Below are 27,765 nucleotides of genomic sequence, written 5' to 3'. Positions count from 1 at the left end.
TATAATTAACTATTAACCCATGAAAATAAATCATCAAATCAAAATAAATTCATTAAATACTATAATTAACTATTAACCCGTGAATATTAGTTATACAGCTAACATATTTGCTCTATATTATTTTTTATTATCGTACAATTTCATTAACATTTCTTGTTTTCAATTTAAAATACGCATTTTTCTTTTAATTTTTGATGCTTATACTCGTAATGCAATGAAATCACAAATGGGGGCTCTTTTTAAGTATTATTGACATGATACCTTAGCGATATATTCCAGGTGTGAGTTGATTTCAATTTTAAATTCATTCAGCTTACTTTTTGATCATCGTCCTGTATACTCGTATGACTTGCTCCGATTTGTTCTAATTTTCAGCACTTGAATTCATATGTTTTGCTAATTAACTCTAAGTTGAATTATTGTTGTCTGCCTTACCATTATATCATAATAATCATTAACATTACCTTCGCTTGCAGATGATTTTGATTCACTTACATCTTTACAATTTATATTTTCGTTAGTTTTTATTATAATTACTAATTTAAAATTTAAAAAAATCTCTAAGTGCTGGCATTGGCTGCCTTGGGTGGAGGAGATGATGGTGAGGCGTCTGACAACTTGCCAATCTGCCTATACTGACAGACATCGCCGCAACTGGCGGCCAAGCTGTTGGACTCACAACTGGACTCGGATGGGGGAGTCTCACTAGTTGCTCCATTACCGCACTCATCCAGGATTATGTTCAGCTTCTCCGTCTTCGCCTGCGCCGCAGGACCTACGTCCTGTGAAGTGGTCTCCACAGGGTTCAGGCGGAGCATTTGGTAGGGCGCCTCGCCCTCCTTCTGCAGTTCATGGAGAGTGCTACCGTCTTGCTGTTTGGACACCTTGTAAATGGCCGGACAAGATTTCGAGTTCTTCACATCGTTCGAGTCCTTCAGTTTGGACAGCTGTTCTGTCTGTTTCAGGGGCTGCATCTCCTGCTCCTGGTTATTGTCCTCCACGCTGATGCACTGCGACAAGGCCACCGCTGCCGCCATGGCAGCCGCCTGTCCACTGCTGCTAGCTCCTTCGGGATTTAGATACAGCATCGGCGCATTGAAGAGCAGCAGCTGAGGCTCCATTTTGAAGTCGTGCTCCAACTGCTTTTGCTGGTCAAGATTCTCATCAATGTAGTTGATGTGGATGGGTGAGGTTTGCAAATTAAGCTGCGAGCTATGCAGCAGATCGACGTCTGGTGGGGTATAGTAAATCGACGCCTTGCTGGCTGAGTAATTGGCTGATAGGCGCGCCTTAATTTTCTGTATGTGCAGCTCCTTGGAGCCAGCAAAGTCCATTTGGCCTTTGAAATAGCAGTCTATGTCTGTATAAGAAAGATATTTTTATTATAAGTTAAAGCAAAGTCAAGATCTAGATCTTCTTACCCTCGGCAATGTCTTCTTCACATCGTCCGCGACAATTCTCGAAGTAGAAACTGGGCAGGTTCTCCAGCACCTTGTTCAGTGTCTGCTGCTGATACTTGTATCCCTCCCGCAGGCGCAGCACCTGATGTGCACTGAACTTGCGGATTTTGTTCCGCTGGAAGACATAGTTTTCTCGCACCCAGCTCAACTGGCCAGTCGAGTAGTCGCGAACCTTCTTAACCTGATCGTAGTACTGGTCCTTCAGCGTGGTAAGATGATTGGAGCCAATGTCTCGGAACTCGCGGATGTGCTTGGCCTGACTGGTGTAGCTGCTCTGAATCCACTCCACCTGCTGGGCGCAATTCTCCCGGATGCGGTGCACCTGCTGGGCGTAGTTCTCGCGCAGCCTCTCCAACTGCTGGCTCTTGTAGGTCTCGATGCTGTCCAGCATGGCGTAAATTTGCCGTGGTCTCGGGGACTTCTTGTTCCGATTGGCGCAGCAATAGAAGCGGTTGCAGATTCCCCAGCGTGAAAGGCAGCTTCTCAATCCCTGAACCATCAGGGTTATCAGCAGGAATGCGGTGGCCAGGGCCGTGCCAAACAGTATGCTGCCGATCTTCACCCGGTAGAACACAATGGGATCGATGTACAGTCTGAAAACAAGAAAAGTATTTAGTATTTAGTTAAATCAATAGCTAGCTATTCCCACCGTAATCCTGCCGAGGCTTTGCCCATCACATTGAAGGCATAACAAGTGTACAAGCCACTGTCAATTCTGGAAATATTGTGCACCAGCAGCGATCCGTTCTCCACCAGCACTACTCGCTGACCCACCAAGTTCTGCTGACGGGTCAAGTTCAGGGACTGGATGTAACTCTCGTCCATCAGAGCGGCCAGCTCCTTCGCACTCGGTGGCTGGTGAGCATTCTCCTTACTGTCGATTATAATCGGCCGCTTGTCGGGATCAGCATGGTGACGCAGAATTTTAAAGCGGGGAGTAACCTAATAAATGTCAAACGATTATTCATCTATTGGCAATTCAAATGTAAAGGCTTACGATGAAGTTGTAAATTAAGTATATGCTGTGCTATTTCTATAGGAATGGAAATTATTTCTTAATTCAAAAATTGTATAACTTTTTCTTATACATTATATTTAGAAATATTAATGTTTAAATATAACTAACTTGCTAAATAACATAATAATTTTAGCTTATTAATAATTAACTTTTCACAGCATCTCCGTAATTTTTCTAAATCATTATATTTATACAAAAGCAAAGTAATTTTATATCAATTATAGACACGGTTTGTAGCCGGAATAAACTATTAAATATATAATATTAAAGTTTAAATATAACTAACTGGCTAAATAACATAATAATTTCGACTTATTAATGATTAACTTTTCACAGCCGAAACTTTTGTAAAACATTATACCTATTTATACAGAAGCAAAGTAATTGTATATCAATTATAGACACGGTTTATGGTTGATATAACTTAGCCATAAGCGAAATCCTTTAAGTACTCACCCATATGATGTCCGGAACTGGGCTGCCTGAAATTTGGCACTCCAGCTTGGCCGTGGAGAGAAGCTTGTGCATCTTGGGCTCTGAGAACTGCACCACCGAGGGCACCGAGCAGTTGAGATTGCTCAGCACGCGGAGCATATCGCCGGGATAGCCATACTGGCAGCTCAGCGCATCGATTTGGGTGTCGATGCTCTCGTACGAGTCCAGCGGAGTCTGGCTGGGATTGGCACTGTTACTCTGCGCCTGGGGCGGCAAGTGGCGCAGGCTAGTGCTGCTATTAGCCAGCCAGGCTGTCAACCAATACATGCTGCAGTCGCACTGGTACTCGTTTCCCAGTATATTGAGGTAGTGCAGCTGCCTGAGCTCCTTGAGGCCTTCTGGCAGCGATCCCAGGCTATTTCCACGCACACTGAGTCGCTGCAATCGTGACAACCCCGAGATCTGGGTGGGCAGCTGAACCAAACCGTTCTCGGCTAGCAGCAGCTCCCTCACATTGGGAGTATTGGCGAACAGAGTGGCGGGCAAGCGAGTTAGATGCCGATTCTGCTGCAGCGAAAGGTAACGCAGGCGATGCAGCACTTGCGGATCCACATGCGACTCATCGTAACGCGAAATCCAGTTGGAAAAGTGCTCGATGGGCGTCTCATCGATGCGTAGCAACACCAGGGAGCGCTGCCGCTGGAAGAGGCCGCTGGGCAGTTGCTTGAACTGATTCCGACTGAGATCCAACTGTTTGAGGGAATGCAGTGACTGGAAGATGATGGATGACAGCATGGTCAGGTTGTTGCCGGATACGTTTAGTGCTAGCAGCTGGTCCAGTGACTCGAACGCCTTGCGATCGATGATGGTCAGAGAGTTCTGGCTAAGATCCAGCTGCCGCAGTTCGCGTAAATTGTAAAGACTGTGCTTTCCAATGGATTTAAGCTGATTTCGCTGCAGATGCAGCTGACGGAGCTTCCCATTGGGGGCGAAGAAGTTGTCCGGAAAGGAGAGCAGGCGGTTGTCGCTGAGGTCCAGCACTTGGAGGTCGGGTGCTGTTTGGAAGAGATGGAATGGCAGGACGCTCAGCCGATTTCCGGAGAGATAAAGCCGCTCCAGCTTCAGGGCTCCTCCAAATATATCCCGCGGAAGCTCGGACAGCAAATTCTGGCTAAGATTCAGCATGCGTAGTTCGCTGAGCTCGCCCAGGAAGCGCTGCGGCAAGAAGCTCAGTCCATTCCTGTCCAATTGCAGCTCCTGCAGTTGGTTCATGTGCTGCAAACTCATTAGGCTGCAGTTGGACAGCCGATTACCGCTCAACTTAAGTACTTTCAGACGTCTCATGGTTTTGGGCATGGCCCAATGGAGGCACTCCAAGCTATTCTCAACGAGATTCAGCCGTTCCATGTTATCAAAGCAGTGCGGCTGGCGGGTAAAGAGCTCTCTGAGCGGCTCATCCTTAAGGTTACTGTCCTGCCAGGAGAATTCCCTGACGCTCTCGTTCTGCGGCAGCTTCAGGGGATTACTGAGATCCGCAGGCACACGGAGCAGCATTACTTGGTCGTAGTTGACGTGCGAACTCCGCTTTGAGAGCAGCTCCTGGTTCACTAGCCTCAGGCCAACATGCTCGCAGCTGAGCTTGAACACATTTTCCGAGGGATCCACTTGATCGGACGAGAGGAGCTCATGCTCCTCCACCTCCGCGCTCTCCGTTCCGGCGTCCAAACCATCCAGCCACAGACCCTCATCACTGTCACTATCATCTAGATCCGAGTCCACTGCATGTCCCACAAACGGCAGGTGGAACTTGTAGCCCAGCAGGGAGAACTCCTGCTCCTGCCAGATTCTGGCCCGTGGTCTGGCCTGCGGTCGATGCTGCTGTTGGGGGATTTGGGCCAGCAACGCCTCGGCGCTGCTGTAGGTGGCTTGGCAGTGTCTACTGTCGCCACTGGTGGTTCCCACTGCGGCGTTGACCACGACGAGCAAGGCACACAATATCAGGGAAATCTGCGATATTGCTTCCATTTTTCAGTATGTAATCTCAGATATTTATACGGTCGCATAGTACACCTGCAAAATGGGAATGGGTTTAGTGATAATATTATTATTATTATTGTTATCTAATGCTAATTTATAGTTAAAACTATAAACTAACAGTGGTCTTATTTTAGAGCTATAGCAGCAAAAGGCCTTAAGCTCGCTTATTGTGGTTTAGTAGTTATGATTGTTATTTGTATTATATTTTATTTATTTTTTTTTTAATCTTATATAGTATGTTGCAATTATTAAGGAAGCGTAGGATTTTCTGGGTATTGATTAAAGTAGGATTTGAGATTATGTGGATAGGGTTTTGGGTTTGGGAGAGCGGGGCATGAGGTAATAATATGGGTTAGGCTTATTGGTTATTGATAATATAACTATTTCGATTAATGAAATGTTATGATAAGTGATTTTTGCTATTATTATAAGTGTTCATACATACTTGATTGCATTTTTATGTTATAACCACCAAGGGAAACCTATTTATCGCATGGAACCTACAGAGCTCACAGCCAAGTTCTGGACAAAAAAGCCTCAATCACTTTAGGTTTTTGGTCATTATTGATTTTTGTGCTATCACCCTTCTAGAACCCAAAAAAAGGGGAAAAAAACTGTCGCAACTCTCATTTCATTGGTAGACCGGGAAAATGACCCAGAACAATGACCAAAATCAATAAGTTAGGTAAATATTATAAATAAAGCGGTGAGTTTCAGGCGAAGGAGAACTTGGAGTCCAGTTGCGTGTCCAAATGGCGACGCACAGAAAATGTGTGGAACTATGAAGTGAAGGAATGTATGTATTATTCAGAGCGTCTCCTTTGAATAATGCATTATAATAGTGTCTGTCTGGATTGTGGAGGAGTTCATTCTTCGCCATCTCCAGTTTTCTCTTCGCACGCAATGAAGATTTAAAACTGTACGACATGCAAAGAACCAACTTTTTCTGTGAACTAAAATGTGTTTTAAAGTTATAATGCTTAAGAGGAAAATTCTGATTACCTCAAAGGAGTAGGAGTAATTATTAAATAAAATTCTTTTCTTATTTTACATAAACCAACAAAATAAAATAAATTGTTTACTATACATTGCAAAATATTACAATAAATAAATCAAAAATAATTTATAGATGTCTCTAGTAAGTAAAAAACAATTCCATAAGTAAGTGGTTACTTCATGAAAATAAATCCGCATGGTTAATAATCTCCTAGAAAAAATCCACTTTTCATCTTGATATATATGAATTAAATTATTTAATCCACACCGCTTTTAATACGAAAGCTCCCAATATTATTTACCATATATTTAAATTTACCCCGCATTTGTTTATAAACAGAAATATCGACTGAAATGCCGCCCAGCAACCGCAACCTGCATCAACAAAGCAATTACGCTCAGTTGATTTCAGTTCCCAAGATTATTACTCAATGTGCCGAAGTCGAAAGACGGGGAAACTATAAAACTAAATTATTGTATAATATCTGGTCTGTGTTGAGAGTGACTGACCCGATGCCACGTTGAAAATATAGAATATAGAAGGCGTAAAGCTTTTCCATTTATTGTCAATGGCCAGCTGTTAGGGGGAAAGCTGATAACAGCCAACGAACCCATAAAACTGATAAGCCGAGACTTGCGAAAAGTGATCAAGATGGATGGTTGTTGGGGATTCAAAGTAATCACACTTCTCAGCGAAATTAATTCAGAGTCAATATTGTTATGGATAGCAAATATTTTTGAGTGTGTGCAAAATTCACAGCAAAAATCTGGCCAAAACTGCTTGGCCGAAACAAAAATAACGAAAAACCGATACAAAAATAGCCCAACACACAGACGGACAGACGAAAGCAATACACATGCAAATAGGTCGAAAAAGTGCCACGAATCTAAGACAATAATTAAATTAGTTGGCTCAGAAAGCGAGAAGGTAGTTAACAAAATGGAGTGCTACCAATAAATAAGGCCTATGGCTTATCGCTCGGTAACAAAGGAAATAAGTGTCCAACAGCTGATGGCGCAACCAGGCAAATTACTGAAAGGAACCTCCATTATTGGACAAACAATTAATTTAAGTGTCGTTCTCATTGAGCCAAAGAATCGGAGACGCCCGAAAGAGAGAGGGATAGAGTGGGTTGCATAATCTGTCATAGAATCCAAGCTCAAAACAGGGCAAAAACAACCGTTTAACTGCGGGTCTAGTGTATATAATGTACGTATGTATGTATCTAAACATACTCGCACACACACACAGGTAAGGCCTGCTGACGTCTGAAAAGCCGCTAATGAGACAGGCGGGCATGAAAATACCAATTAGCTCTAGCCGAGATTCTTTCCCTCTGAAAGTACATAGAATCATTCACAAAATTGAAAGATTTCCGCCCACTTGTAATTTATTCAACACCTTTCGTCTCCTTCACCTTGGATCTCTCACCTCAAGTGTGTGTGAATATGTGCAAGATGCAGCGAAGATGTTGCCAAGGGCAACGTTTGTGGCTCCGTTGCGGAAACTGCCGATGGATAATCGGACTTCGAAGTGGAGCCTCGCATTACATAGCCACCGAAACTTCTGGTTTCATTTTTTTTTCACCCTTTGTGGCTGAAGTAGCCGTTTTTTTCTACGCACACACTTGCACCTGTCCGACTAGGGATATTTAACTTGGCCTCATCAATTGATTTTAACCCTCTATTCGTAGCTACACTTAACCCACTCAAGTAACGTATCTTATTTGCTATTCATATCTTTTAAATATTATCTCACCGTTGTTTATATTCTATGCATCTTTTCGCGTCTTTTTCGTCTTGGCTGCAGTGTGACCGTAGCGGGACCGTTAAAGCAGTCCACGGCACATTAAGAAAACGTCCTAAAATAAACCAGCTGTTCGGTAATAAGCGCCTTAAAATATACCAAAATCCAGTGTTGCGCAATGACACTTCAAATACTACGTTTTTTAAATTAAGATTAACGTATTTTTTAATAATTAATTTAGTTGTTGTAGTTTGATAACTGAAAAACTCTTTGTTAAATTAACAGTATAAAATATTTGATTTATTTAAATAAACTTTGAAAGGATAAGGTGGCTTCTTGAAATGTCTTTCAATGGAATAGGAAGAGACTTATAAAACTGGAAGCGATCAGATAGGATAGCCTCACAGCCTTGTTAAAGCCTCAATAAATTAAAATCTTTATTCAAGTTTATCGGGATGACTCTTCCAAACCAGATCTATCAACATGACTCCGGTCATTAAATCCCCAAACCGGCTTCCAGTTTTAATATTGTTAGCACCCCGAACCTGGTGAAAAATTATCATGAGGAACTGCAGTGGCTACAAACTTATAGATGATGAACGACTTAATTTCCTCTTTTATTATTTTCTTTAGAAAATTACTATCATATCAACCATCAAAAAATTCATTCACTGTTGATCGGGTAGTCATTTTTAGAAGAAGGCACAAAAAATTTTGAAACCAAAGATTTATCCCAATTCTCTAAAAGCTCAAAAGATCTCTACGTCAGCAAATCTAAATCAAAAGCATTATCCAAATTTTTTAGCTCTCGGATGTGAATCTTTACCTGTTAGTAATTTTAATCCACTTTATTTCCGATCAAGAAATCGCAGATTCAATGTAACTGTGGAATTGTTTCCACAATCTTTAATTAGAGGAATTATTTATTTTGATAATTTTGTACAACTCAAAAGTGAAAATCCAATACATATTTATGTCCCAATGGGTAAAATACACAAATATTCAGAAGAATGGACACTTAAAAACCGTAATAGAAAGAAAAGGCACTTTGGGATTCTCTCGATATACATTAATGTATTTAGTGTTAAGATATAACCACAGTTATCGCTCAGTAATTATCATTTAAATAATGGCATTCAGAATGCTAAAATTAAACTACGAATCGTTTAAAATGTACTCGGATCGCCGATGGACCACATGCATATAGGCAGATGCAGGGATCAACAACGACGAAATTTGTGATACTTCTAGGACTTAGAGACTATGCTAATTGTATAATCCTATATTTAGCTGCCTTGGCTAATCATTCTCTACTCGTACCGTATTACATAATATTTTTGCTCCGCTCCTCGAAAGACCACACTGGGTTATTCACTTCGTACCGACAAACTAAACCCTAAACTTAAAATACTATTTACACTTGGTGGTCTGGTCCAGCAGCTTTTTCCACAGATCGAACTGTTCGTTCGACTTGATCATGTGCACGCTGATTGCATTGCGGATGTTGCACGGGTTGAAGGAGATGCGCCGGTTGACGAACTCGTTGGCCTGCACCCGCTTGATATTCAGGCTCTTGGCCACGATGCCCGTGGTGAAGACATCCTCCAGCTTCAGATACACGGTCTTAAGCGATCGCACGTACAGCTCGTGCACGATGTCTCCGGTGAGAACGTAAGCTGGTCCAGTGGTGAAGGAGGGAAACACGCCCGCTGCAAACTGGTCAACGGACACGTAATACTTGGACTTCTTGTTGCGAATCGGTTTCCACTTTTTGGCCAGCCGACCGTAAATGATCCTCTTCTCCTTGTGCTTGTCCAGGAAGGTCAGCAGCTTGGGCACATTGATGAACATGTCATCGTCCGTCTTGAGGATGTACTTTGCCTTCGGGCAGTGCAGATCCGCCCACTCCAGCGTGGATATCGTCTTGAGGGTGAGGTTATTGTACGAGTCTATGAAGTTTCCGCGTATCAGATCACCGTAGATGAAGTTCTCCTGGGTGAGGGCCTTGTTCAGAGTTTCATTAATGCCACGGCCCAAAACGAAGGCCATGCCAACGTCTCTTCGGCTTCCGTAGTGCATCCACGTCTGGCGAATGGACATTCGTGCAGCATCATGAGACATTGCGGAGCTAATAAGCACCAGAAGCTTAATGGACTCGCCGTCCCGTGGACAAATGCGCTGCGCATCGATTTCCTCGTCTATGTGGCCTGGTTCGTACAGCTTCTCGGTGGCCACTCCCTTCGATGGATCCACTGGAGCACTTGGCACACTGGCCACGCTCTTCGTCTTTGTCGTCTTCACACTGGCCACTGCTGGTCTGGCGGATTTGGGCGGTGAAACTACAGCCTCCTTCTTGGCATCCTTAATTTCCTGTATCACCTTCGATTCCACCTCCTCCTTAACGGAGTCAGCTTCGGAGACCTCCAGCTTGCCATCCACCGAATTGAGTTGTGCCATATCCGCTTGACTTCCTTTATCTATAAAGAGAAACCAGACCATTAGGTTAGACCATTCTGTAGATGTAATAGAAAATAGAGCCCTGCGTGAATCATTCAATTTTTGTTTTATCATAGAATGCCATAAAATTTCTGATTTGTTTAATTCAATTCTTTGTGAAATAATTTTAATTATTTTCTAATTCATTTCAAATTGAATGAATGAATCAATAATTTTTATGAATTTTTTAACAAATCAATGTTAACTGCTTAGTAAATAAAATTCAGGCAGATTTAACCACAAAATTATGGCCCTTTCTTCTTCAAAAGAAATTGTTGTTTGAATTATTTCGGAATTCATGCCATTCATTCATTCAATTCTTTTAAACTCTAAATTCAAATTAATTCATTAATTTAAAAGAAAAAATTCAAAATAATTTATTGAATCCATTTATGCAGGGCTCTATTAGAAACACAAATAAAGACTCGAGTGAATTCTAATTCGTCCCATAAACAGCTGGTCGCCAGTAATCCAATAGTATGAAATAATGACCGATTGTTTACAGCGCTTCCATAATGAAACACGAAACCTGCCCATATTAGCGAACGCCATTGGGTGCGCCGTCAGCAGGTCTTTGTCTGTACAAATGTTTGTTTTTTTGGAGGGCTTTTAGATAGAAATTTATAACAAGGCAGGGATCGTTGAGACAACACTTCAACTCGAATAGTTACAGAAGGATGTAATTTAATTGCTATGACGAACAGGGTTTTAATTACCTGTGTTTTGGTCAGTTCCGGTTGCGGGGACACCAGCAGCTCCATTGCTACTGTTCGAGGTGATGTTCTTCAGTATCTTATCGGCATTCTCGATAAACTTTTGCAAATTTGATGTCGGTATAAGGAGCTCGGCATCGGAAAGTCCCGGCTGTAACTGTTGCGGTGATTGGGCGGGAATCGATTGTTTGACAACCAACGTGTCTGCAGAGCTATTGTTATTGGTGCTGCTGTTGATGTTGCCTGCGAAAGATGCGATTCATTAGCTTAATTAGCATCACGATATTATCACTGCCACTTACCGGTGATGCCGTCAACGCTCTGGCCATACTGCTGCTCCTCCAGCAGCTCATCCGCCATGCCATTGGGCGTCTGTTCAGCGCCACCCACCTGGGGACTGGCGCCGGCAGAGCCGCCGTCGAGCAGGGCATCCTCATCGATGGTGGGCAGTCGGTGCTGCGGATGCTTCTTGTGGATCTCCACTGTTTGCTGTTGTTGCTGCTGCGACTGTCTGCTGGTTAACTTAGCCGTACTTTCTCCGCCAGCCGGCGGACTGTTCTCCTTCTCCGTGTTATTGACTATCTGCACTTGGTCCATCGGCTGGCGACCAGGATGACCACCAATCAACTGCTGCGGCGGTGAGGCCGCCGGGTGCACATGGTTCGCAGTCAGAGTGCCCGTCGTCGAGTACGAGGCGTAGATGAATATGGTGAGGATCACCACGATTAGGACTAAAAGGAAGCGCAGCATGCGCGTGTTGTGTAGATTGCCCACGGCCGCCATGGTGGCTCTGGCCAAATCTCAGTCAGTCTCGGCCTCGGTTTCAGTCTGGACTCCGCTCCGCTCTTCTCTTGGTTCTGGTTCGCTTTTCGTTTCTCGTTCCCGCCTTCAATCTGTGAGTATTATGATAACGATGCCCTGGACGCTTGCTAGCCTGGCGACGACTGCGGTGCAACTGCAATGAGAGCACCACGGAAATGTAAGTAAACAATTGATTCAGCTGATTTGTTAAGTGCTCCCATACCCGTCACTCTGGGAACAGGAAGGTACATCTATTTAGATAAAGATGGGATGTGAGGGTTTCTTGTAAAAAAATTGTTTTTTTCATATTTGCTAGATTACTAGGAAAAATAATAACTAGACATCGTATTTTAGGGAAAATCGATTTTTTTAGATACGATTTAAAGCCACAATTATTTGGTTACAAATTTTATTTATTAAGTTATAATTAGATTTAGGCTAAAATGAATTGAGGTTTTTGTAAAAAACTTTTTACCAATCAAATGTGGCTTTAAATCATATTTTAAAAAAACGATTTCACCTAAAATCCGATGACTATTAATAACATTAGAATTTACAAATCCCTAAAAAAAAATATACAAAATGTATATGTATATTTAAAAAAACACTTTTTAATTTTCTCTCCCCCTCTAGAGATGTATTTCACAGTCGAGTCAACCCAAATACTCTGTTCTGTTGTTTTCGTTACCACTGGCGAGGAAAATGCAAATATTTGTGAGTGAGGTGGAGTTACCTACGCGGAAAGATAACGTTTTTGTATACTTTCAGAATTCTAAAAAAAGCAAACTTACATTGCATTTACGTTAGAACATATGGTTAAGTTTTTGTTCTATCATTTGGCATTGTTCTATTTATGGTACTCGTAATAAAATTTATTTTTAAAGGACTCACAAATTAAATTAAACCCTGCAGTTTCTTCTTTTAAAATAGGGAATCCATATTAGGCATTCTTATTGAAGCAAACTTACATTGGATTTACGTTAGGACTTATGGTTAAGTTTTTGTTCTTTCATTTGGCATAGTTATATTTATGGTACTTGTGATACAACTTATTTTTCAAAGCCTCAAAAATTAAATTAAACTTTTCAGTTTCTACTTTTAAATTCAGGAACCTATTATTTAAAGAAAGTTTGTGGAATTTCCAGGGGTTTTTGCAATTGTTTGCATAGTTTGGAATTTGAGATCTCGGCTGCCAGCAATTTTATTTTGGGAAACACGAGGCAAATGCCCAACTGATTTATATGGTAATGGGAGTGACGAACGGCGGGCAAGGCACTTGGGAAGTTTCCACCGGCTAATGAATTCCCAGAAAGAGGAGAACACGCACAGCATCCAGAATTGTCACGACATCGCTTTGGGCTCTGGGCCCACTTTGCATGCGACTCGAACAAGTCAACAGCAGTCTTGACCCGATTCGGAGACCGAGGAGAAACCCAACGGAGGCAGAACTTAATACACAAACTTCGGGCAGACTCTTGACCAGAAGTGCTGGAGCCACTTGACTCGTCGCGCTTTGCCCGGCTGGACGACGATAAGATTGCTTATCGGGCGATCCCATCTGGGTATTTCAGGGCTAGCTTTCTAGGAATCCCATTAGGGTCCACATATATATAGATTTAATCGGTGCCTTACTGGGCTGCCATTAAAATAGAAGCAGTCGGTGGTTGTGACAGTTCGATATGAAAATCAATAAACCGCAGGACTGGCACTCGTAACTCTACTTACAACTTTCGAACTTGGCCCCAATCAGTCTTGAATAGTCAATGAAAATCCCCAATGCGTCACAGGTAGTAAGGGGGCTATCTTAATTGTTTGTCGATAAGGTAGTTATTATCAAACTATTACCACCGCTTATCTAATCTGTCTGCGGTCTAGCCGAGAAAGGTAAGTTATATATCTGATATCGTAACATTTGCAAAGTAAATCTGCTAAGCGAAATTACCATGAATCTCCTGGTAGAGTCTTTAATAATATGATATCACCAGGAGAGTATCTTTGTATCATATCTATATTGTTAGACACACTCATAAAAATTAATTTCTAAATTTTGGAAATCTCGCCATTGAATCGGCCTACCTTTGAAAATAGAAAAAAAAATTCTTGTTATTAGAAAATTGGCCTTTGAATACAGAAAACCTTTCTTGATGGAAAAAATTCAAGAAAGAATTTTTCTTAAAAATAGAAAAATGAAAATCTCATATGTTTGTTTTGTCGTCGCAGCCAAAACATTTTTGTACGTGTTTAAGGACAAAATCACCTTTGAATATATGAATGAAATGACCCTAGAATATAGGAAAGTAGCCATTGACTTCCTTCGGCTGCCGAATGTTAACGACAAGAAAAACGACTACTACCCGACTACCGACTTCTCAGATCCCCCGAGTGTCAGTTGTGAAAAAAATTCGTGAGTGATGGACGTGATTTTCAAGCGGATAAGAGGTGAAGCCTTTTTCCGAATATTCAAAGGTATGTAAATATGTATATAATTTTTTGTATAGCGGGCGTACAATTGTATGTATGTAATTAAAGGATACATTTCAAATCTCTTTACCAAGCGAATACCAATTTAGGTGAATTGTTTTTTAGCTAAGAGCTACGTACATACATACATTTGTACATAAATTTGTGGGTGTACAGTTCTATATTAACTTTATCTTATTACTCGCATTTTACTTATTTTTCAGAGTGAAAATACCTGCAGTTGCATCAGCCAAATAATTTGTTTGTCGAAGCTGTAATTTTGTTTTAAAACCTTCTAAGGTAAGAAAAATATGTTGTATTTGTTTGACATACTTATGTATGCATGTAAATATCTATGCATGTACGCGGCTCACCCGATCTGAAACCCGATTTTCAACCCTTTCATATTCTGCTCCTCTCTCTCGCTCGCTTGACCTACGCGTCGCGACGTTTCTCTCTTCTCCTTCTTAAAACTGACACGATCTGCCCTGCTTACATTCGGTCTCCCTTCGCGCAAAGGACTGTATGTAAATATATATGTATGTATGTACGTGTCTCTCCCGTGCCTCTCTCTCTCTGAAATTCGATTTTCAACCCTTCATTTTCTACCTGTCTTGCTCCTCTCTCTCGGTCGTCTGTCCAACGTGTTTGTATTTTGGCTATTATTAACATTACATTATTTCAAAAAAGTTGTTTATCTAAAAACAAATCATTGATATCCCAATAACTCTTTTTTTATAGATGAGGAAAGGCGAAGAAAATGGATCACCTTAGGTCATATGAAGTTCAACAGACCTTGGGTAATAATAATGTTTTCTTGAGTCAAAAATGTGTTATTTAAAAATGTTTAAATGTTAAGTGTTAAATGTTTTAAATGTAAATAAATATATTATGCAAAAGAAAAAACTAAGTTACATTTTATTTTTAGGGTTTCAGTGTTAATATAAAACTTCCTTTCAAGAAATATTATATCTTAATTCAAGAAATAAAATTTCTTGAAAGGAAATTTAAACAAGAAAGAATTTTTCTTGTTTAAAAGGTGCCTTTCTAAAAAACCCTTTCTTGTTTTAAGAAATTTAATTTCTTGAAACAAGAAACAAACCACCTTTGAAACAAGAATCGCCTTTCTTGTTTTAAGAAATATTTTTTCTTGTTTTTATGGTGGCTTCCTAAAAAACCCTTTCTTGTTTTAAGAAATTTAATTTCTTAAAACAAGAAATATTTTTTCTTGTTTTAATGGTGCCTTTCAAAAAAACCATTTCTTGAAACAAAGGTGAGGTCGCCTTTGGCAAAAATTCAAGAAAGAATTTTCTAGATTTTAAGGAAATTCTTCGATTTTTTTTTATGAGTGCATGTATATCTATCCGAAGCCTTCTGATATTATTTCATTTTGGATATACTTTTAATAGCTTTCAAGGCAACGACCTAACCAAAAAAATGTATTGACATTTCCCTTATCTTTTTTGATACTTGACTTCCATTATTCTTATGATTAAAAATCGTTTTACTTTAAAACAATTAGTACTTATTCGACACTTATCTAATCTGAGTCGCGAAGGTGAAGAAACACCTTAAGTCGCAATTCAGTAAGGTTAAACCCAAAACCAATCAAAATTGTGTCTACTTCGTGGGCTATTTATAAAATGAAAAAAAATTGTATTGAACAAGATTTAATTTTTAAATAAGGATCGAAAACAAAGGCTGCATACAATTAGATTTTATTTGTTGTAAAACAAACCCCTTTCGATAATACTTTGTTGCTTTATTTGCAAACCCCTCGGCTGATAAGACAGCAACTAAATTCTGCGTATTTCCACTTATCATTTAATTATAAACACTACAAATTTACTGCCCCATAAATGCTAGAAATTTATTATTTCTATTTTTGAGTAGATAGCACCACACTACTGATAGCGTAACAAAATCTTTTAATTAGAAGAGTTTGACCAAATATTTAGCCCGTTAATAAATGGTAATTAGTGCAATTCGTTGATAAAATTTAATCGCTTTCAGGGGAAAGTGTTTATCAGAGTGTCTACTGGGAACCGGAAAGAATCGCCACGAGTTTATATGCACAATGGAATTTTTTTGGGGGGCTAAATCCGACAATGTCCTATCGTGTTTTTTGGCTTATCATAAAGCAGAACCGACGTACACAAGTCTAAACGCTAGTGAGCGAATTTGTGTTTCTATTTGAAACCGCAGCGTGACGTGCAGTGTATTGATAAGAGATTACCCCTTTTGTTTTTGTTTTTTTTTTCAAGAGTGAAAGTGTGGCTTATCTGTGCGAAGGATGAATCACTGACAGTGCATTGGTTAGTTGCCCTTAATAATTTGACTAGAATATGTGCAATTTCATTTGGAATTTCTTTAATTATCGCGAACCGTTTCTTATCGGATTCCACTTCCCTTTGGGGAATAAACATTCGTAGAAATATTTACTCTATATAAAGAACCATACTTAATTTTTTAAAGCAAAATTAATATTGGATGTTCTTTGTATGGTATTTCTGTAATTATTTTTTAAACTGCCAAATCAATTTACTTTCTCCATAGATTTTTTGCTAGTTCCCATACCTCGATAGGCATATAATTGTTCAATTTAGAAAACGTCGACTCTAATTGTTCTACATGTTTCAGCAGTTGCCTGTTTATAGTGCCTTGTAATTGTGTGCGAAATTACCAAAGAGCCGTGAAATTTGACAAGAGCGCGTAATTTGATGAAGTGTAACTCGAATTCAGCAGAAAAAGTCTGAGGCTCTGAGAGGCAGCAAGTTGGTGAGCGGAAGTGGGTCCAAACTTCCAATCCGGCTGGCGGTCGGTTATGTTTTTTTTTTTCGTGGCCCCACTTCGACTCTGCTAATAAGTACAATGAACCGCAGATAATCGCCGGTTAGGCGGCAAACGGGTTTTCGGGCGTCTCGAAACTATCTTCATCTCAAACTGCCCCGCTATCAATCAGAGCCAGGAAGATTCAACTGGACACTGGATCGTGCTAATGAAAGTCAGTCCTCAGGCCAAAAATATCCACGAATAGCACTCTTCGTCCACAAGTTTAATGTTTGAATTGCAAACAACTTTGTCCTAGAAATTTAAATTTATTTGCCAAAAACTTGTGTAAATTGGATTCGCTTAAATATTTGAATGTGACCAACAAATTAAAGCACGTAAATATGAATCATGGATTTGCATGAAAATAAATAATAGCGACAAGGGAAAAAATAATCACCTGACTTTATTTTCTATCTTTCTAAAGCACTTTAGAAGCAAATTAAAATGTTTTTTTTTTGTTTTAAGATAGGTACATACTTCTTAACAATATTCTCACTAAACACATAAAACAGAAAAAGAATCTTTTGATAAAAGTATTACAAACTTCTCTGAATGGAGACCATATATTTATTAATCCACATTATTTTTAACTTTAATTGTATACGATATTTTCTGGAATTTAAAAGCTTAATGAGTTACTTCTGATAATGGCTCTAATTCTACAAAATGGAATTTCACGATAAACTTTTTTGAAACGTTCGCTTTAAATAATCAGCAATTTTCTTGTTTCAATGGGCGTGTGTAACCGATAAGAAAATAGTTTTTTACAAAAACCATGCCTTTTTTATGGAACTTCAAATGCTTAATATTGAGACCCAGGAATTTTGTGTTATATGGGTTGCAGAAGGAGCGAAAAACATAGATTTTGTATGAGAAGACCGTTAATACGATTATAAAATGGATGAATAGTGCGTTAATGGTGAGATACCAGGAAGATCGATCTGTAGGTTGGATGGCCGTTAATGAAACCTCCACGCGAGTTCAGTGGTGGTGCAATGTCCGGCCGTGGAATTTGGAAATGTGCGCTCGACGGTTGCTTAAGCAAACATAAATGTGTGTTAATAAAATAACAAAAAACCTAGGCAACGACGCAGCGTCATCGTTGCGTCGCCGAGTCTTTTTCCCCCCGAAATCTTTGAAATCTTCAAGCAGACTTATTATAAACTTACCTCCCAGCGTGGTTTTAGCTGCGTCTCCCTTCCTCTTGCGCTGGAATCCGAGATGGGGCTATTGTTGGACCAGGGTCAAGCATAATTACTTGCCTGCCTGCTTATTTTTAGTGTTTGTTTAACGTTAATAAATTCGCCTTTTGTTGACAATTAACAATGATGAATTGCTGTTGTTGTTATCCTAGTGCCAGTGGTTGTTGTTGTTGTCTTTGGACCCTAGGCGCCACCACGAATTACGTGTGTGTGTGCGTGTGCCTTGGGGAGTTTCTTATTTTCTGGTCTCTAGTTCTCCGAGTATATCGACTTAATCGTTTTTAATAACGCCAACCCGTTTCATTAGTCATGCGGACCATGTTTTATAAATAAATGAGCATTAACACCTTGGCAAACCGAGCGATTTGTTGTTGCTGGCGGAGGAGCACTGATTTCGCGTTGCCCCTCGATTTTTTTAGGGGGCTGCTTTTGCAATCTGCGGAAGTAACGCAGTTTTACGACACTTTTGAGGCTTTGCACAATGCGCTGCGCTGCAGCGGCCGCTCGAATTCCAATTTTATTCCCCTTTTTTGTGGGAGACCCCGTTACTCCCACTGCTTCCAAACCGATTTTGCCTAGCGATGTGAAAAAACATGGAAATATCAGTGTATCAGTGATTTTTGGAATAAAAATAAATCGGCCGCGATTTTCTAGCAGAAATGTTAAGAGGCAAAGTGTCATCGCTACTGTTAACAGACATAACATTTAACAACACTATGCTCGCTAAAATCTGTTAAAAATATCTGCGAAAAATATACGAAAATATTAATATATCGGAATTTTTTGAATAAAAATAAATATTTATTACTTTACTTTTACACCCTTACTCCAAACCGATTTTGCAATTTTGCTCGCGGTTGGCAGTTAGATATGGTGAAACTTTTTTCCCATAAAAAGTTAAGCCTTGCAAAGGCTCGGAACTCAGAAAATTATCTCATAGTAAAAGTAAGGGAATGACCACTACACTTGCCTAGATGGAACTCCCGTTCTTGGACAATTTGCTAAGAACAATAAACAACTAATTTGCTACTAAACAACATTCCTCATGCTAGCATTCAAATTTCAGTTAGTTTTGAGGTGTAATTTTATAATTTTCAGGACAAATAAATTTAAACAGCGGTTTCTTTATGTGAGCACGATTTCGCTTAAAATTGCAACAGCGATTTAAGCAGCTGTGTGCAGAGGCTTTATGTTAAAATAAATGTTAAAATAGAAAAAGGTTGGTGTCTCCGCTACTGCTAACAGCTGTTTGTGTAGCACCAGAAAAATGCGGGTTCCTTGATAAGAGCAAAGTTCATATTAATTGCAAACTAATAGGGATGTCGAAATATTTAAAAATATCGTATCGATGATATTTTTTATTTAAACAAAAAATCAAAATGATATTTGATATATCAGAAAAAAAATATCTATATATCAGATATTTTTGATATTTTTGATTTATTATTTTTTTTTTTTAATTTTAAGCTGCATAAGCAATAACCACCAAACATTAACCCCCATACGATCTTAAATTATATTTTTATAATTTTTAGTTTATATATTTTAATAAATGAAAGAAAACAATATTTATTTTGGCTTTCTTTTGCTTTTATTTATAATATTAAAGTCAATTATTTCCAGCGCTTTTTTTTTTCTTGAATTCTGAATGCTATGCTATGCATTTTCACTTGCCGAAAAATAAATTTTAGCGGCGCTCATCTTTCACATATGTATTTTTTCTTGTCCCGATGAAAAGTGAGACCACTTAAAATTATCAAAAAAATGTGAAAAAAAATCGATGATATATGATAATTATTGAAAAAAAATATCACGATAAAAATATTTATTTTTTCGTAAAAAATATCGATATATTGATATTTTGATATATTTTCGACATCCCTACAAACTAAGGATCATTAAATAATTGAAATAAAAACACTCACTTCTATTTCGGCAGCAAGCACGACCGGTTGTTTTCTGCTTCGTTTCAGTGAAAAACTTTTTGAGTATCAAAGGCTCTGTGAAAAAGTGTGTGAAATAAAGTAGAAAACTGTTTAGAAGCTTTCTTTTTGTGGAATAAAAAAGGAAAATTACTTCCAAGTGGTGTTCTGGTGAGTTTTTGGCAGGCTGGTAAAACCAGCGACTAACATGGCGGACGCCGGTAAAACGGTGTCGGCCAAAATAAAACCCCCTGATCTTAATATATACAGCAAAAAAATTGTGAAGAGAAACCTTGACCAGCAACCATCATCCAGTTTTTTGAAAGGATGTGCGTCTGAGAAGATTAGTGCAAAAAAAATGTGCAGGGGCAAAACTGAGTATGCAGGTGTTAGTGCGAATCAGATGGACACAAGCGAAGACCAAATTAAAAACATGGCCGCCAAGTCAGGAAGCGAAGAGAGTGGAAACATAAAGAGTAAAAATGGGGCTGCAGCTGACTGTAGTCAAAATACCCAGGATGTCACCAAAAAAAACTATAGCACACTTTCAAGTTCCAATACATTAACCAATAGTGATTTCAATACAACAAAAGTTGAGGAAAAGCGTCTATCTTGTTTATATGGATCAAATCATGTTGGTGTTGCTGCAGTTTTAGTTTCAACCAAGGAGTGTCAGCTTTTTGAAAATAAAAGAATTAAAAGTGGACTTTTTCTGTATGAAAAAATTAGGCATATGCAGTTAAATGGTTTCAAGGAAATCATCCCGCTGGCAGCTTCTTTATACAAAATATACTTTCATAATGCTCGAGATGCCAACTCCCTAGTCCTGAATGCCGAGTTAAAGAAGATGAAGATAAATGCTTTTATTCCACGAAACTTTGTAGAGTCTCTAGGAGTTATTAGGGGTATTCCCACAAATTTCTCAGAGCAAGAAATTTTTGAGAATTTAAATTCTGCAGTCAAGGTTATCCGTGTTGAGCGCATGATGAGGCGTCAGGAAAGCACAAATGGAGCTGAGGGTATGAAGTATAACTTGATACCAACTGAGACCGTTAAGGTTAGCTTCGACGGAGCTGATTTACCGGAGAAAGTTGTTCTGTTCGAAATATGCTCTTTGAAAGTGGACCACTACATACCGAAAGTGCGTCAGTGTTTTAAGTGTGGTAGACTGGGTCACACTGCTTTTACATGCAAGTCATTAGAACGTTGTAGGAAATGTGGTGAGAAGGAATGTAGTGGTACCTGCTCGGTGCTCAAATGCATTCTGTGCAACGCCAAAAACCATAGTGCCAGGGATAGTCAAATATGTCCGGTGTGGGCGAAGGAGCAGGACATAAACAAAATCATGACAATCAAGAAGATAGCTAGGAAGGAGGTGTTAAGTTCTTACTCAGTGTCTCAGAATTATGCTCTCATGGAAAATTATGACGATAACTTTCCTCCCCTAAACAAACAGGGAAGTCAGACACAGAACAAGGACCTCAAGGTAAATGCAGTTTTAAAAAAACACAGCTATGTCAGCAGATTGGTGGAAAAACCTATAGTTCCTGTTCAGAAACCTAACTTTCACTTGGAGCCGTATACAAACGACACAAGTGACCATGTTCCTTTCTTTCCTAGTTTATCTACTGAGGACAAAATTCATCACATCATTAAGCTGCTATCCCAAATTAGCAACACTAATGAAATTATAGATCTGATCAAAGCTACGCAAAATATTAATCAAAACAGTGTAAGAGAAGGAACACAATCTGTTACTAATATTGACAGAATTGCCGGTAACGAAACACAATGAGTATAAAAATTCTACAGTATAACATACAATCCCTAAAAAACAATAAAAATGATCTCGAATTTTTTCTAAATAATGAGAAGTGTGATATTGCCATCCTATCGGAGGTTTTCTCGCACGACTTATCATATAGAAACATAATTAATTTCAACTTGATTGAAAAGTACAGAGATGATGGCTACGGAGGAGTAGCAATAGCTTACAAAAATAGCCTTAAATTAAAGAAATTTAAATACAACTCCAACTGTGACATTGTCATTGCAAGTGCTTCTAACAAAGGGTTAAATATGCTTATAACATCGGTGTATTTTCAACCCAGCATTTCTCTCAACAACTTCAAAGATGAAGTAAATAATCTAATAGAAAAACTTGACTCTTTTGACAAAGTTATTATATCTGGTGACTTCAATGCGAGATGTAGTGATTTTGGAGACAGTGTAAGTAATAGGAAGGGTGTTTTTTTAAAAAGAGTAATGTCAAGTGCTGGATACAGACTTGAAAACAACAACAGTTCAACGTTTAAAAGAAACATTGACTCAGTCTCGGGATCAGTGCTAGATTTGACATTCACCAAAGGTATTCAATGCACCGAATGGACATGTAAAAGCTTTTTCATTGGTGGTAGCCGACATTTTCCAATTGTCTACAAAATAAATGCTGAGCTGAACCTACCCATCAAGTTTCTTGCAAAAAAAAGATTATTCAACAAATTAGAAAAGATAAAGACATGTGGTAGTATATCAAATCTCACCAAAAACATAACGAGTGAAATCAAGGCAGCCTCATATTGTTTTGGAGCAAACAAAACTCCAAAGGCTTGGTGGAATGATGAACTAAAACAACTCTTCAAAGATTTTTCTGATAGTCAGAGCAAAGCATGTCGTGATCCGTCGTATGAAAACTATGTTAATGCAGTAAATCTCAAAATCAAATGGAAGAAATCAGTTAAAATAGCAAAGAAAACTAGTTTTTTAAAAAAGATTATTGAATTAAACACCCAACCAAACACGAAAAATGCGTGGAGGTTTTTAAAAAACTTAAAAAACTGTCAGGAAGAAAAGTTAGATAGGTTTGATCTGGACAAATCAAGTGCTTTTTTGGATTTCTTAATTGAGCAAATACCTCCTGAAAATAGAGCTGTAGATGAGAATCTTTATTCCAGAAAGAGCAACGAAAATCCGGAATTTGTTCTGGAAGATCTTCAGGAAGTTCTTGATCAAGATAAAAAAACTGCAGGAGGAGCGGATTTAATAACGTACAAAATGATCAAGTCTCTTAGTACAGAAGCCAAGATTGAGTTGGTAGCCTTATACAACAACATGGTTGCAAACTGTGATTTTCCACAGGAATGGAGAATTATCAAAGTTACTCCGATTCCCAAAAGGAACAAAGATTTATCAGACGTCAAAAATTTCAGGCCCATATCGCTTATATCCTGTCTTGCCAAAACAATTAACTGCATGATTAAAAACAGATTAGAGATTTTCATAAAAGAAAAGAAATTACTACCATACAGGTCTTATGCATACCAGAAAGGAAAATCAGCGGCGATGTGCATAAATGATGTGATAAATGTCATTGCCTTAAGGAAGAAGAATAGGTTAAATGTTGTACTAGCAGTTGTCGACCTATCCAATGCATATAATTGTGTAAATCTGAATTTCCTAAAGTTGATTATGGAAAACGATGGATTCCCTAAAGTCTTCACAGACTGGATTCTTAGTTTTCTATCTAATCGTGTTTTGAAATTGGGAAATGCAGTACAGGTGGCAAATGGTGGGGTTCCTCAAGGATCCTGCTTATCTCCAATCTTGTTCAACATATACACAAAGAGATTGCATCAAATAAACGATGAAAACACTCAGATTATGCAGTTTGCGGATGATTTCATGATTATCTCGTCAGGAAAAGCATTTAATAGTGCGGTTGAAAATTTGCAAAACAAGCTCACAGATTTCAATCTACTTTGCAAGGACCTCGGTTTTACTTTTAACCCGAGCAAGTCGGTGGTAATAAATGTCGGTAGAGGAAGCAAAAAAGTAGTGAACGTAGCAGTGGAAAATGTGGCTGTGCCAAATCTCAAAAATGTTTGTTTTCTTGGTAGAATTATATCTGGAAACATGTCGCATAAAGAGCATGTCAAAAAGATTAAAGCCGATACCAAATCTAGTTCAAAAATTCTGCACTATGCAACTACTATCAAGTCTGGGTTGAAACCAAAAATTAGTGTAAATCTTTTTAAATCTTTTGTAAGAAGCAAGCAGGAATACGCCATAACCAGCATTGCTGACATGGGTAGTGGAGTGAACAAGAGCTTAGAGATTGCTCAGGCTGGAGCCTTGAGAAGATGCGTAGGTGTGCCTCCGGGGACAAGCAAGCATGAAATTTTTGTGCTTGCCGGTGTAATGCCACCGATTTTCAGAGCTAAATTCCTTACTGCTAAAGAATTGTTTAAAGTGAAAACACAAAACCCCTCGCTCTTTGAAACCATTAGGTCATCTTTGGCTGAAACAAGCTACACCAGCACTATACATGAATTTCAGTTCTTTTTTGAAAACACTAGAATTCGAGACCAGTTTCATATATCCAACAAGATCCGAATAAATGAAAAGGTGATTAGCAAGAGCAAAAATGAATATTCAGTTGAGGAACTCTGTGCCTTTTACGGGGAAATAATTGAGAAATACATGAAAAATGGGTGGAACATAATCTCCACAGATGCGTCCATAGGTCCTGCTACAGGTGGCATTGGTGTACTTGAAATGCCTAGCCGTGCGACTCACAAATTTAAATTTGATGCGCCTCTCTCTTCAGTAAGTGCCGAGCTTGCTGGGATCAAAATAGCATGTGAGATTTTGAACAGATCCAAGTACAAAAATGTAGTTATAATTTGTGATTGCCTGGGTGCCATTAGCTTAATAAAAAACAAAAAGTCTGAGGCGTACATGGTACAAGAAATACATAGGTTAATTGAAGATTCGGAGGTGGAAATTGTAGAGTTAGTTTGGGTACCTGGCCACAAAGGCATTAACATAAACGAACAGACTGATAGTATTGCCAAAATAGCTGTAAACGAAGGGGAAGAAATAGACATAAGTCTCAATATTAAAGATGCCTTAAGAGAGATTAAAAAAATCCTACAGTACAAGTGGAATGAGGAATATAAAAACAAATGCATGATCAAAGGATCAAATCTTTTAAAGGTCTTCCCAAATATTCCCAAAAAACCCTGGCACCATTTCTTAAAATGGAATGCCAAAAGCATTAAAGTATTAAACAGACTTATGGTAGACTCGACATATGACAAGGTATTTCTTCACAAAATAAAAGCTGTTGATACTAACCTATGTGACCTGTGTAATGTTCCGGAATATGCCGAGCATTCAATTTTTAACTGCCAAAAACTAATCAGCATCCGTAGAAAATTCAAAATTTTCAAGTATTATAAAGATCTTAACGAATTACTAACCAAAAAAGAACCGCTTCATTTAAGGGAGCTGGCAAAATTTATTAATACAGCTAATCTAAACTTTTAAGTCTACCTCTTATTTAACCATTTCTAATTGTGTAGTTTTTTATGGCGTTTGGCCAATAAACATTCCTGCCAAGCTCACTGCCAAGAAGTCTTTATAAAACCACCTTCTGTGGTTTTAAATCTGAGCCAATCAGAGTGACGTATGAGCACATATACGATCACATCCTGGAGCTCCTTGCAAACCACAGCCTGTGGTCTTGCTACAATAACGTCAATTGAAATCTCTGGACAACCCACACATCGCTCTGTCGCACATAACATTCGAGAGAAAAAACTCTGAATTCAAAGACATCGAAAACAGCCAACAAAACGATGAACATCGATAGCAATTGAGTTGACGTGGGTGTATCGCGCATGCACCTTCAAACCACGAGCCCCTGGTCTATGCGGCAGTGTTGTTGCGACCAACCATCTGATCATCCATGCGATGATTTAAAACCAAAAAAAAAAAAAAAAGAAATAAAAACACTTAATATTATCCTCCTCAAGTTTATAGCTTTATTGCTTAACTTACGTAAGTACATCCGCTTATCCTATCATTTCTGCAGAGTAATCGTTATAAGCCATTTATTGCCCCCTTAGATTTGGTAAACAGAGACATGGCCCTCATTCCGGCTGTTACCCGACTCACCTCTTCCGTCATCCGGATTCTGGGCTGCAATCCCAGTCCCATGACGCTCCAGGGCACCAACACCTACCTGCTGGGCAGCGGCAGGCGGAGAATCCTGGTCGACACCGGCGACGAGGACGTGCCGCAATACATTGAGCATTTGGGAGACGTGCTGCAGCAGGAAAAGGCCTCCATCGACACTATTTTGCTGACCCACTGGCACCACGACCATGTTGGCGGCGTCAAGAGCATTGTGGGCACCAAGCTGGCCGACAAGGATTGCCGCGTGTTCAAGTTCGGCCGCACGGATGCCCAGGACGTGTGTCCCGAGATCCCGGCGCACATCAAACTCCATCCGCTGGCCCACAACCAGGAGTTCGCCACCGAGGGAGCGAGTGTGCGGGTGGTGCACACGCCGGGACACACCACCGACCATGTGGTGCTAACCATGAGCGAGGGCACGCTCTTCAGCGGCGACTGCATCCTGGGCGAGGGCACCGCCGTCTTCGAGGATTTGTTCGAGTACATGAAGAGTCTGGACAAGATACTGGCCATCAAGCCGCAGCGCATCTTTCCGGGACACGGCAATGTCATCGAGGAGCCGATTGGCAAGATTGAGTACTACATAAGCCATCGCAATCAGCGCGAGCAGCAAATCCTGCAGTTCTTCGTCCAGCGACCTAGTGATAGGTGGCAGGCGATGGACGTGGTGCGCGAGGTGTACAAGGAGACGCCGGAAAACCTCTGGCCCGCCGCCGCCTACAATGTGAATCACCACCTCAGCAAGTTGGCGAAGGAAGGGAAGCTGCGGATGTCCAAGTCGGAGGATGAAGAGTTCTATGTCTACCAGCCAACCAGTGCGCTCTAGTTTGGGTGACTTTCAGAATTAATTTTTTATGAGCTCATTTATGTAAATAACTATCTCTGTTTGTTGAAAAATGTTTATTACAAAAATAATAATGTTTTAAATAATTTCCCAAGTTTGTATTTACAATTCTGTCTTGGCTAGTTTTTTTTTTCAATTGTACTAATTAAAAATACTGGTAATACATTTCATAATCTTAAATTTTATAAATATTTTTTATAATATTATGAAAACGCAAGCAGAATATTCGTTTCTGTGCATTATCTGAGCGATATGGTTCCGAGTTCGGGAAATTTGAATTTATTTAATTTAAAAGTAGTTAATTGTTTTAACAAATATACAGATATTGATTTATATTTTCAACTGTTTGTTAACAAATGTTTATTACAAAAATAACTATGTTTCCAATAATTTCTTAAGTTCTTAAGTTTACAATTCCGTCTTGGCAATTATTATACCCGTTACTCGTAGAGTAAAAGGGTATACTAGATTCGTGCAAAAGTATGTAACAGCTAGAAGGAAGCGTTTCCGACCCCATAAAGTATATATATTCTTGATCAGGGTAACTAGTCGAGTCGATCTAGCCATGTCCGTCTGTCCGTCTGTCCGTCTGTCCGTCTGTCCGTCTGTATGAACGCTGAGATCTCAGAAACTACAAAAGCTAGAAGGTTGAGATTTCCCACACATATTCTTTGGCTTCCTACGCAGCGCAAGTTTATTTTAGCCGAGCGCCACGCCCCCTCTAACGCCCACAATCGCCCACTAACGATTTTAAAATGGGTCCTGCGCCCACATCTTTAAAGATTTCCGAGAAGTATAAATGCAATTTTGTTGTGTATATTTA

General features: G+C 39.4%; 3 protein-coding genes and 1 long non-coding RNA gene across 5 annotated transcripts; 2 read left to right on the top strand and 2 right to left on the bottom strand.

Annotated features, from left to right (window-relative positions):
* Positions 1-106: 106 nt before the first annotated feature.
* On the bottom strand, positions 107-7,809 carry LOC108068292 (uncharacterized). Its single transcript, XM_017157757.3, has 5 exons — positions 7,706-7,809; positions 2,935-4,983; positions 2,110-2,402; positions 1,422-2,053; positions 107-1,360 (listed from the first exon to the last, which is right to left on the bottom strand). Exons 2-5 carry the CDS (start codon positions 4,936-4,938, stop codon positions 561-563), a joined length of 3,729 nt encoding a protein of 1,242 aa, XP_017013246.2. The 5' UTR covers positions 4,939-4,983; positions 7,706-7,809; the 3' UTR covers positions 107-560.
* Positions 7,810-8,747: 938 nt separating this feature from the next.
* On the bottom strand, positions 8,748-18,788 carry LOC108068293 (uncharacterized). The gene is made up of 4 exons (XM_017157758.3): positions 18,165-18,788; positions 11,205-11,857; positions 10,906-11,145; positions 8,748-10,170 (listed from the first exon to the last, which is right to left on the bottom strand). Exons 2-4 carry the CDS (start codon positions 11,683-11,685, stop codon positions 9,104-9,106), a joined length of 1,788 nt encoding a protein of 595 aa, XP_017013247.2. The 5' UTR covers positions 11,686-11,857; positions 18,165-18,788; the 3' UTR covers positions 8,748-9,103.
* LOC138913266 (uncharacterized) lies at positions 13,909-15,069 on the top strand. The gene is made up of 3 exons (XR_011418920.1): positions 13,909-14,169; positions 14,388-14,463; positions 14,905-15,069. It is a non-coding gene; the product is annotated as an uncharacterized lncRNA (long non-coding RNA).
* A 656-nt stretch (positions 18,789-19,444) lies between the features above and the next one.
* On the top strand, positions 19,445-27,277 carry LOC108068328 (beta-lactamase-like protein 2 homolog). 2 transcript variants are annotated; one of them, XM_070219398.1, is made up of 4 exons: positions 19,445-19,511; positions 20,090-20,104; positions 25,902-25,960; positions 26,029-27,277. In XM_070219398.1, the coding sequence occupies exon 4, from the start codon at positions 26,046-26,048 to the stop codon at positions 26,922-26,924; it is 879 nt and encodes a 292-aa protein (XP_070075499.1). In that variant the 5' UTR covers positions 19,445-19,511; positions 20,090-20,104; positions 25,902-25,960; positions 26,029-26,045; the 3' UTR covers positions 26,925-27,277. The 2 variants fall into 2 exon arrangements, with proteins under 2 accessions (XP_070075499.1, XP_044250958.2); XM_044395023.2 differs by lacking the exons at positions 19,445-19,511; positions 20,090-20,104 and having other exon boundaries at positions 25,649-25,960.
* The last annotated feature ends 488 nt before the right edge of the window (positions 27,278-27,765 follow it).

The sequence above is a fragment of the Drosophila takahashii genome, chromosome 2L (assembly GCF_030179915.1).
Source record: "Drosophila takahashii strain IR98-3 E-12201 chromosome 2L, DtakHiC1v2, whole genome shotgun sequence".
NCBI lineage: Eukaryota > Metazoa > Arthropoda > Insecta > Diptera > Drosophilidae > Drosophila > Drosophila takahashii.
Note: the sequence above shows the minus strand (reverse complement) of the source record. Positions and strands in the feature narration are given on the sequence as shown.